The sequence below is a fragment of the Podarcis pityusensis genome, assembly GCF_964106645.2.
Source record: "Podarcis pityusensis genome assembly, chromosome: 16".
Lineage (NCBI taxonomy): Eukaryota > Metazoa > Chordata > Lepidosauria > Squamata > Lacertidae > Podarcis > Podarcis pityusensis.
In genome coordinates this window covers 22,564,094-22,576,344 of record NC_138041.1, presented here as the reverse complement: position 1 = coordinate 22,576,344, position 12,251 = coordinate 22,564,094, and the positions used below count along the sequence as shown (strand labels likewise).

The window sequence follows — 12,251 nt, the reverse complement described above, 5'->3', positions numbered from 1 at the left end:
CGGTGCCAATTTGTCAAGTAGAAGAATCCTTACCAGGCCCCTTGGACAACCTAGGCAAGCAACCGAGGTCCATAGCAAGGTCAAGAAATAAAAAAGCCTAACCTAAGGGAGGGAGCGAGAACTGGCCGAGCAGGGAGAAAAACAGAGGCGAGTCCTCAGCCGCGGTGAAATATACTTGGAGTCGAGTGTGGATTTCATGCTCTTTATTCAGCTCATAGTAGTGAGGAATGAAAGTTCCCCCAAAATATCTGCTTTATATACATTATTTACACCATGAGTCGCACGTGATTGGCTAATTCTGGGATTCTCCTCTAGGCCAATCAGGTTGCGGATTCACTTCCACCTGGAGCTGGATTGGGTGGCTCCTGTGGACCAATCATACTGCTGCATTGATCTAGGATCAATCAGACTGCTGCATTCTGAATCATATTGTTATAGGACCAATCAGACTGCTGCTTTTTGGAGCCTATTCAACTCAGTACATAACACGCGGGCAGTTTAAATAGCGTGCTCCATGCCCCCAGACCATCCGACCCTACCCTGCGCACGTGGGGAGGGCTTGTTCCCAGCCTACAACATAATCTCCCTGGGAAATGGCTTTATCAGAGTTCAAGGTCACATTCCAGCCAAACAAAAACACCCAAGGAGGATGTGGAAAAGGGCCAGTGAGGGGTGTGGCTTGGAGAGAGTCCAGAGGGTGAGGCAGAGATATTGGGTGGTGGGGCTGCCTTTAGTTTGAGGACTTCAGCCCAGAATGTGCAATACAGCCACAGATACACCCACTCTTATTGGGTCCAAAGTTTGTTCAATGGAGCAAGGCCCCTATAATTACAGAAGGCTTTCCCTAGTCGAATGGAACTCCCCAGCCCAAGCTGCAAGTCTGTTAAAGTTGCAGGAAACTCTAGACTTGTGCTAAAGTCTAGAGTTCATGTGTCTGCAGGACTTGACATCCTTCTGCGGGGCCTGCAAGACGGAGCTGTTCCTCCTGGCCTTCGGTCCGGGCCCAGTTTGACCCCCCTCTATGGACCCTGTAAGTTACCTCTTTGGTCCTTTTATCGGCTCAAATGGGACCAACATGGAGCTTGTCCTGATGAATATTTGAGGTTCCCGACCCCTATGGTTGTAATTCGTGGACAGTCGTTTAATTTTATCCTGATTCTAATTTTTAAGCTGTATTTTAATCAATTGTTTGATTGTGTCTTAATGTATTTGATATTTGATGTTAGCCACCCTGAGCCCGGTCTTGGCTGGGGAGGGCGGGGTATAAATAAACATTTACTTACTTACTTACTAAAGCAGCATGTAAGGCTGTGAAGCTTGTGTGTGAGTCTTCAGTGTGCACTTTTGTTGGAGCTGTCCATATTTGACTTCATGCAGGGACGCGGGTGGCGCTGTGGGTTAAACCACAGAGCCTAGGACTTGCTGATCAGAAGGTCGGCGGTTCAAATCCCCGCGACGGGGTGAGCTCCCATTGCTCGGTCCCTGCTCCTGCCAACCTAGCAGTTTGAAAGCATGTCAAAGTGCAAGTAGATAGGAGACTTCCGGGGTGGCGCCACCGGCAATGGCGGACTCCCTCTGAACTGGAGGGACTAGCTCCGCGGGAAACGGGTCTTCTCCGCTATGGCGAAGCGGGGACCCTTTTAAAAATCACAGGCGGATGAAGCCTGTGACCATGGGACTCGGCGGGCACCATTAGCGCCCCCCCAACCCGCTAAGGAACCCACTAACGGGCTCCGAAGTGAAGAGGGGGAAGTGGCGCGGTGCTGTGAGTCAACTGCTATTTCCGTGGAGCGAAGCCGCATAGCCGTTGCCGGAGAGCGCTGCCTTTTTCCTGGGACAATTTGGACTTTAAAATAAGCACCCGTGAGTACTTAGACTTTGAACAATTGGACATCAAATAAGGACTAACGAGCAGAAAAGAATTGGATTTTAAAAACTTACTCTAATTTGGTATGGAACGGGAAGGTCTAAACAGGAAGTCAGCCTTCCGTTCCTTTGTAAACAGAATAAAGCAAAGACAATTTAAACTAGAGCTCAGAAAATCGTCTTTAAAGGATTGGATTTCACCATTTAAAATTGTGGAACCCCCCTTCGACAGCAGGAGAAGGGGGGGGATCTTTTTGGACTGTTTAAAGTGACTTTAAAGTAAAGTAACTTTCCTCCGTCCTGATCCTGGAGCGGGGTGTCAGGACTGACGTTTGAAGTTCATTGACCAAAGACAAGTGTTTTTGACAGATAGCTAAAAGAAGAGAAACATAGTGATTCCACTGTTCCCCTTCGCATTTTAAAGGAATATATATTGACAAAGTATCTCAAAAAGGAAAACTTTGTTGCAAGAACAAATAGAAGTTTTCCCCCTAGAGGGAGTCTGTGAAACTGTAACCAACTCCAGGGAGCCGGCAGCTGTTACAGATTACAACCGTGGGAACAGGCATCTGACCTTGCAGGACAATGTATTCAGAAGCTTTGTTGGGGGCTCTCTATAAAACAAATGCCCTACTGGAACAATTACACGAGAAGGTGAATTGGATGGCGACTTCGACTAGAAATTTTGAACAGGCAGTGGGAAATTTTGAACAGACAGTGGGAAAATATGTGGAGCCCACTCAGGAATTAAATCAGGAGTGTGTCTTGACAGAACAGGCCCAACAGGAATATGAGTTTTCGGATTTGACAAATGAACTTGGAAAAAGCCAGATTTGGAAAGGAAAAGTTTGGTTTGGCTTGGAAATGGGGGGCTGGATTGACCCCCCTATGCTGGGATGTTTGGACTTTTCAAATATGGCAATGGGCCGTGAGATGTTTGGGTTTGTGGGGGCTCTTAATTTTGGAGGGTCTTTGAAACATGCTTTTAAATACTACATGGAATTCAGTGTTGAATATGGAAAAGGGGCTGATCTGTTGAGAAGGGTTAAGAACATTGTCAAGCTGGAGTTACCACGAGCAGGAGACAAGGGAAAATACAGTTACAAATATGAAAAAGAGCTGCGGAAGGGACATGGAAGAGACTTGAGGGCCTCGGATATAAGGTTGCCAGGTTAATGGGCTAGATCGACGGGATAATAAGGACTGACAAAACCCGGAACCAGGAGGAAGGGACGTCAGATGAAGATTGGATTTGTTTGTATCTCTTTTCTCTACCATTAGAACTGTTTTATAAAATTGATGAATGTTAGAAAAATGTTGGAATGAAATTACTTGGCTTTAGCAAAGATGTTTAAAGAATTATGAAATAATATTATGGTTATGAGAAGTTGGTAAGGATAAGATTTAAGTTTTAAGCTTTAAGGTTTATTTTATAGAAAGATAAGATTAAAACAGTTTAGGGTAATGTAATGACAGAATATTATGAAACATGGAAAGGATTTGCTGGGATAATTAATAACTAGGATACAAAGAAAGGGAGGAGGAGGAGGTCTAAGAAAGAAGGCAATGACAGTTAAGGATTTGAAAATAATGAATTTGTTTTTAAATGTTTTTAACGGTTTGTGATGTATTTTTGTATTTTTATTTTTTTTCTGTCACTTTTTTTTAATTTTGAATTTTTACTCATATGGTGGGAAGGGTTTTTTTTTCTTTCTACTTTGTCAACTATTTTTATTTGTACTTTCTTCTGCTTCTATTTTATTTTTTATTTTTTGTAACACTTTGAAAATTTCAATAAATATCTTTAAAAAAACAAAAACAAAGTGCAAGTAGATAAATAGGTACCGCTCCGGCGGGAAGGTAAACGGCGTTTCCATGCACTGCTCTGGTTCGCCAGAAGCAGCTTAGTCATGCTGGCCACATGACCTGGAAGCTGTACGCTGGCTCCCTCGGCCAATAGAGCAAAATGAGCGCCGCAACCCCAGAGTCGGTCACAACTGGACCTAATGGTCAGGGGTCCCTTTACCTTTACCTTTTATGGACCTGAAATCCAATGGAAACTCCGTCTTTGGGCTTGAAGCTCTGGGATTCCTTGCCTGGAATAGAACACTACAGTACTTCTGTCCCTGTTTAAATTTAGATCAGGGTTAGACAATGTATTTTTTTTTTTAAAGATATTTATTAAAATTTCAACATATTACAAAAATGAGCGAAAAAAGAAAAAGGAAAACAGATACAAAAAGAAAAAAGATATAAAAATAGAAAAATACAAAATACAAAATAAAAACAGTTAAACGAACAAATTAGTCTTTCTATGTCTTATCCTTCATCTACTTGTTTCCTCGACCTCCTCGCACCTCCCTTTTTTGTATTCCAGTTCACATATTTTGTTCAGCAGTTCCCTCCCCTCTTTTAAATATCCTAGTCAATAATCATAAAGATATTGTACTTTTAGATTTTTACATATTACATAGTAAACCCTTTTTTCATCTTCCCTTGTAACATTTCAGCTAAGAACCACTTAGTTTTTATCGGACATCATTCTAACATTCATTAACTTTACAATACTTCTGTAGATAATCTTTGAATTTCTTCCAATCTTCTTCCACCGACTCTTCTTCCTGGTCTCGGATTCTGCCAGTCATTTCCGCCAGTTCCATATAGTCCATCAGCTTCATCTGCCATTCTTCCAGGGGGGGTAGATCTTGTGTCTTCCAATACTTTGCAATAAGAATTCTTGCTGCTGTTGTGGCATACATAAAGAAAGTTCTGTCCCTCTTTAGCACCAATTGGCCGACTATGCCCAGGAGAAAGGCCTCTGGTTTCTTCAAGAAGGTATATTTAAATACCTTTTTCAATTCATTATATATCATTTCCCAGAAAGCCTTAATCTTTGGACATGTCCACCAAAGGTGAAAGAATGTACCTTCATTTTCTTTACATTTCCAACATTTATTATCGGGCAAATGATAGATTTTTGCAAGCCTGACTGGGGTCATGTACCACCTGTATATCATTTTCATAATATTCTCTCTTAAGGCATTACATGCCGTAAATTTCATACCTGTGGTCCACAACTGTTCCCAGTCAGCAAACATGATATTGTGTCCTAAATCTTGTGCCCATTTAATCATAGCAGATTTCACAGTTTCGTCCTGAGTATTCCATTTCAGCAACAAGTTATACATTCTTGACAAAGTCTTAGTAGTGGGTTCTAACAGTTCTGTTTCCAATTTTGATTTCTCCACCTGGAAGCCAATTTTCTTATCCAAATTATATGCCTCCATTATCTGATAGTAATGAAGCCAGTCTCGCACTTTGTTTTTTAGTTTCTCAAAGCTCTGCAATTTCAATTTATCTCCTTCCCAGGGTTAGACAATGTAGTGTTCAATAGTCATGGACAATGAGAAGTGGAGTCTTAACATCTGGAGGACACCGTATTAGTTACCCTGATTGTTAGAAAGGGTCCTGTATTTTTCTATTTTTGCTTTGTTATTCTGTTCAACACCTTGTACGTTAATGCTGTCATATTGCTAATGCCAATAAAATGCTTATCACTGGATGTGTTGTAAGTAGGCCCTGATTGCATGTGGCCTGGATCTTCTGCAGGTACCAACTTTGGGTTCCTGAGGGAAGAGAAACACTTGGCCCATTTTCTTAAGCCTTGTATTCGAACCCTAGTCACCATAGCAACACCATTGTTTAAATGAGGCATATATATAGCCAGTAAGGTTGAAATTGTCAAGGAACAATTGATGACACTGATAAGTAACTAAAGCTCATGCTATATAGTAAAATGTTTTGTGTTGATGTGGTCCAATTTGAGAGGATATGATGAAGATCTGCTGTTTTCCATAGAGAAGCATCTTATAAAACCAGTCATGCAGGAGCAATTCACAAAGTCAAGACTCCCCTTCCCCCAGGTCCTGCTATATAATAAAGGGAACACTGCTTTGAATTAAAAGGGACTTGCTGATCAGAAGGTCAGTGGTTTGAATCCCTGCGACGGGGTGAGCTCCTGTTGCTTGGTCCCTGCTCCTGCCAACCTAGCAGTTCAAAAGCACATCAAAGTGCAAGTAGATAAATAGGTACTGCTCCAGTGGCAAGGTAAACAGCGTCAGCCGCTCCCTTGGCCAGTAAAGCGAGATGAGCGCCGCAACCCCAGAGTCGGTCACGACTGGACCTAATGGTCAGGGGTCCCTTTACCTTTTTACTTTGAATTAGTTCATATAGCAGCCCCAAAAATCTATGGCTGCATATCAATAAGCCCAGTAGTATGAGAGTATCTCAATAACCTTTCCTATCCTGAGCAAAGCAGTCTGATGTTGCAGTATACCAGGATCATAGAATCATAATATTGTAGAGTTAGAAGGGACCCCAAGGGGCATCTATTCTAACCCCCATTAATGCATGAATATTAACTAGATCATACATGACAGATTGCCTTCCAACCTCTCTTTAAAATCTCCAAGGAAGGAGAGTCCATCACCTCCTGAGGGAGTTTGTTGCACTGTCAAACAGCTCTTACTGTCAGTTTCTTGATGTTTCAGGTCCTAGCCTCCAGAGCAGGAGAAAACAAGCTTGCTCCATCTTCCGTGTGACAACCTTTTAGAGATAAGAATATAGCATATCTCCTCTTTGCCTAGCTAACATACCAAGCTCCCTCAACTGTTCCTCATAAGGTTTGTTTTCCAGACCCTTTATCATCTTGGTATAGTTCAGGGGTCAGCAAACTTTTTCATTGTCTCTCAGACTTTGTGGGGGGCTGGACTATATTTTGGGGGGGGGGGGGAATGAACGAATTCCTATGCCCTACAAATAACCCAGAGATGCTTTTTAAATAAAAGGACACATTCTACTCATGTAAAAACACGCTGATTCCCGGACCGTCCGCGGGCCGCATTTAGAAGGCGATTGGGCCAGATCTGACCCCTGGCCCTTAGTTTGCCTACCCATGGTCTAGTTAGAACATTCTCTCTCCCCTCCCCCCCCAAGTATTTTTACCTGACTGGGATGTGTCCTTGAACTCTGATAATGTCTCTTCCTTGGTTGATGGAGATTAGAGAGTGCTGTTTAAGTAGAAACTAGCCTATTGTACAAAGGTGACATTTACATTTGTTGCTCCACTCACTTTTGACTCTGGCCCCACCTACCACTTGCTTGTGGCTCTCAGGCTGGTAGTGGATCATGTAGATTAACAACCCAATGGAGGAACAACTGGGAACATCTTGGCCATGGGGTATGCATGGAATGCCCTAAACGGCATCGGCCCAGTATACCTGAAGGAGCATCTCCACCCCCATCATTCTGCCCGGACACTGAGGTCCAGCACCGAGGGCCTTCTGACGCTTCCCTCACTGCAAATAGCAAAGTTACAGGGAACCAGGCAGAGGGTCTTCTTGGTAGTGGCGCCCGCCCTGTGGAATGCCTTCCCATCAGATATCAAAGAAATAAACAGCTATCTGACTTTTAGAAAACATCTGAAGGCAGCCCTGTTTAGGGAAGCTTTTAATATTTGATGAATTGTTGTATTTTAATATTTTGTTGGAAGCTGCCCAGAGTGGCTGGGGAAACCCAGCCAGATGGGCGGGGTATAAATAAATTTATCATCATCATCATTATTATTATTGAGTATGGGGTAGATCTTGTCCCTGGGGGAAAGCAGCTTAGGGAGAACAAAAGGAGATGTAGACAATCAGCAACCAGTGGAGGCTGGTCTATTTGGTGGGGCAGTGCCCATTCACCCTAGCTCCACCTACCCACAACTAACCCACACCCTACTTACAAAGAGCTTGGTGGGTGGCCTTGGCTGTAATTTCCTCTTCCCTAACCTCAGTGTTGCCCTTGTACAACTCCGCAGGGAAGAAGATGGAATGGGGATGAAACTGGAATTAGTTGGCTCTGTCTCTTGTCTCTGGTCCTTGCATTTCACCCTACTAATCTCAAAGAGCACCAGCCACTATTGAGAGCAATGAGCACTTGGCAGCAGCTGAAGCTTGCAGTCATTTGCCTTGGATGCTTAGCAGGTGTTGTTGATGGAGAGAGGAGCGGTGTCACCTGAGTGCTCATGTCTTAACCCTCTACAGGTGGGAGAAGGGAATTACACTAACATACTTCCTCCTGGAAAGGTGCGGTAGCTGTTAGTTCTGTGGCAGCAACATCATTTGCAGGATGCCAGACAGGCTGTGTGGCTCACACTATTGTGCGCTCCAACATCTTGCTGCCATTCCCCAGCATTTTCCACCTGCCTCACTTCTAATGTCCTGGCCGGCCAGTGGGTTGCAGGGTATACAGCTCAAAATAGTTTAGGATGACTGATGTAGCAAGAGACAGTTTCATGGACAGCTTCCAATGCATTCATATTTGCCCTCAATTAAATGGCTTTCATTCATAGATTTGGATCTGTGCACTACTTTGATCTGCTTCTGTGCATACCACAGTCAATGGCTGGATGATGACATGAAGGAGTTCAAAGCAAGCACCCAGCCTGCTTCTGGAAATGGCATTCAATAATTTAATTCAGAGGACGATGACAGAGTTGTTTCTGAACTGGAGATTAATGGATGACCTTGAAGTAAACAAAGCATTAATATCCGACAGAGGGAGCATGTGAAGTGGGACATGGGGTGGGGGATGGGCTGGCATGTCTGGGGCAGGGGTGAGCACATTGTTCCGGGTTTGCAAGCCAATGCACTTGAGTGGAACTAGACAGAAGCCATGTGTCTGTGTCTCTCTCTGTGTGTCACTTATGTGCAAGGAAGGTGCGAAAGCAACACTGACATATGTGGGGAGGTGGATATGCCCTTTCTCCCACCCAGTCCTCTGAGCTCCAACAGTTTTGGGGCATGGCTTTGTTTGGAGTGGATTAAATCCTGCTCCATATAATCCCTTTGTGTGCCATGCTCTGGAAAGAGGCATTAGAGATTAATGCTAACAGCACAGTGGCTTTTGCTAATCAGGCCAGGAGGATTATAACGGGCTCTACCAGCAGAAGGCGTAATATTGTGGATGCTCATTTCCTCTTGGTGAAGAGAAAGGAGAGAGACTGGAAACAATCTCATAGGCTCTGTGAAAGACAAATTGAGTTCGAGCAGAACAAACTGTCTGTGGCTGCTTCAGAGTCTACAGACATAGAAAATCAATGTGGGGAAATCTTTCACTTTGAGAGCAGTGGCTGGAGTGTTTGAATTACTGTAGGCTGAATTATTGGGGCTTTACATGGGGTTGCTCTGGAACAGAATTCAGAAACTGCAACTGGCCTATGATTCTGTGGCCAGACTTCTGACAGGGCGAGTTGGAGGATGACTCAAATCATTATGCTGCAGATCTAGAAATAGTGAATGCTAAAAATTAGTAAAATGGTAGAATTTAGATAATATTTGGGATATTGAAGGGAAAATACAGGGTGCAGCAGTTCTCCTGAAAGATGGAAATTCCTGGGTTAGCCTATGCAATCTAGTCTCTTCCAGCTGGTTGAATGTGAGCCGTTATGAGACAATGGCCAGTAATCTACACATCAGAGAAGGATCCTTGGGTCTGTGCAAAACAGAGTTGCCATTGTTAGCATGGGCAGAAAAAGGGTTAGGACTGAAAACAGGCAGGAGCAGGCTGTGCCCACAGAGAAAAAAGTGCCCTTCTACACAGAAGATTGGAGCAAGATGTTCTGGGAACAAGAAGGAGGAAATCAGTAGAACTCCATGCAGGGACTGAGAGTCAGAACCATCTTGTGGAGAGACCGGGACAGAGGTATGGAGGTGTCTTGGAATCTGATGTTGCACAGCTTGTGGGGAACAAGCCCCTCTTGAGATGTGAATGCTGTAAACCCTGCACTCACTCCATCTACACCCAGGTGTAAATATGTGGAAAGTAAACCATATTTCTTTAAGACACCATAGTCATGGCCATGTGTTGACTCCCAATGGAAACACAACCCTGGGTAAGCATCTGGAACCTCCTGAAATGTTGCTTCTGCAAGATTGAAAGAGATTGGAAGTGGCATTCAACCTTCGCAACACTGGTGTCAGTAGTGGGATCTGTGTTCCCTGGTGGAAAGGGCCTAGAAGCAAAGTGTGCCTGAAGTCAAAATGGAGGGAGAAGCAGCTTCAAGTGGATGAAGGAGCACCACAATCGGCAAATGGAGCAGTATAGGCAGTGAAGTAACCAAAGGCTGGAGCAGCTTCTGCAGTCACATAAATGGTAGAGACAGCTGTTCAACATAACAGAATAACCACAACCAGAGTGGATGAGCAGAGTGAGAAGCCTCACTGGATAGCCAAGTGAGACTCCATGTGAGGTGATCACCTTGCAATGGGTTCGAAATAATCTAGAATCTGAGTTTCCAGACATCCAGATGAAGAAGGTAGCCAAAGAGACCTAGAGCTGAGGGGCTACTGATCAATCTTTCTACTTCCAGGGAGCCTGCTGTGGGAAAGAGTGTACAGTGGTACCTCGGGTTACAGACACTTCAGGTTACAGACACTTCAGGTTACAGACTCCGCTAACCCAATAATAGTACCTTGGGTTAAGAACTGTGCTTCAGGATGAGAACAGAAATTGTGTAGCGCAGCACGGCGGCAGTGGGAGGCCCCATTAGCTAAAGTGGTACCTCAGGTTAAGAACAGTTTCGGGTTAAGAACGGACCTCCGGAATGAATTAAGTTCTTAACCTGAGGTACCACTGTACAAGAGAAGAAGGGCTGGCAGGCAGAGCTGCTTCAGATTGATTTCACCACTTCCTGGGAGACTGCTGTGGAGGACAAAATGGAGGTGCCCAAGGGCATACAATAAGTGCCGCTAATTGATCTCTCTGCCCCTCGGGAGCCTACTGGAGAAAAGGGTGTGCAAGAGGAACTTGTGCCAGAAAAGATTTCAAAGAAGGCACCTCCTCACTGGGGAATACAGTCTGCAAATGGAAAGCCACAACTGAAAAATGCCCCCCCCCCCACTGCTCTGCTTCAGGGTCACGGCCACCCTCTGAGCCTCCCTCAGAGTGAGTTATGTTTCTTAATTTCTGACATTCTTATTAGTGTGCTACTAAAGTTTCCTGTGACTGTTGTGGTTTGTTTTTCTTCATTTTGTTTTTGAAATCTGATTGTGTTTTAACAGTTCTGTAAGTTGCTTGGAGACCTTTGAGTAACTAACAGATCAAATTTGTCTCTGGGGCAACCCAGCCAGATGGATGGAGTATAAATAATAAAATAATTATTAGTAAAAGGTAAAGGGACCCCTGACCATTAAGTCCAGTCGTGACCGACTCTGGGGTTGCGGCGCTCATCTTGCTTTATTGGCCAAGGCAGCCGGCGTACAGCTTCTGGGTCATGTGGCCAGCATGACTAAGCCACTTCTGGCGAACCAGAGCAGCGCACGGAAATGCCGTTTACCTTCCCACCAGAGCGGTACCTATTTTTCTACTTGCACTCTGACGTGTTTTCAAACTGCTAGGTGGGCAGGAGCTGGGACCGAGCAATGGGAGCTCACCCTGTTGTGGGGATTCAAACTGCCAACCTTCTGATCGGCAAGTCCTAGGCTCTGTGGTTTAACCCACAGCGCCACCCGCGTCCCAATAATTATTAGTAGTATAATAATTATTAGTAGTAGTAGTAAAAACAGCAACTTGGATCCAATTAATTTCAGTCTGTCTACTCTGAATAGAACTTAGTTCGCTACAACACTGAAGTCTTTAAGTCACCAGGGGACCCTTCCTTGAATTCAGGGAGGATCTGCTAATTCGTTTTAGTGGCTGCGAAGAAGGTGTGGGAGGCAAACTATTTAACATGACAAACCGAAGCTCAGTTTACTGAGAAGTAAATCCTGCCAAATTCAACCGGACTTACTCTCTAACCAGCACCTTTAGGGTTGCAGCCAGAGACTATCACCGCCCACCTGGGATGTAATTGAACTGCATGGGCCTTAGTTCTGAGGAGACGTTTTATAGGGGTCCGCTCCAGCATGCCGGATTCCTGAACGCAGAGTCTGGCTGGCGAGAGCAGAAGAGCAATGCTCTTAGAGATGCGTTCTTTGATGCAGCTGCCTACAAATACGATACCATATGATAATCTTTATTCTCATTGTCCCATACAGAACAACGAAATTGAAAAAATCTACATAAGACATTCAAAAACCAACAAGCCTGCTATGCCAGCTATTCCAACCTGGTTAGCCCCCTAAAAACTCTGATACCCCATTTTTAAATACAGTATACTCCCATAGAGACTCCTTACACTGCATTTCAAACCAAAATCGCATTTGGATAGAAACTGTTTCTCAGGCGGCTAGTCCTAGTCTTTATAACCCTGTACAGTACCTTCTTCCAGAAGGCAGAAGCTGAAAGAGATAATTTCTTAGCAAATCAAACAATTGGGCCCAGCGCCAGCCCAGGCCAAGGAG

At 44.3% G+C, this 12,251-nt stretch overlaps 1 protein-coding gene across 1 annotated transcript in view; it reads left to right on the top strand.

Moving 5' to 3' along the window:
- Positions 1-870: 870 nt before the first annotated feature.
- Positions 871-12,251, top strand: part of BICDL1 (BICD family like cargo adaptor 1) — an 81,061-nt gene continuing 69,680 nt past the window's right edge. The window contains exon 1 of the mRNA XM_080986302.1: positions 871-1,030. Coding sequence (XP_080842428.1) covers positions 1,022-1,030 — 9 coding nt within the window. The 5' untranslated portion in view covers positions 871-1,021. The remainder of the gene's footprint in view (positions 1,031-12,251) is intronic.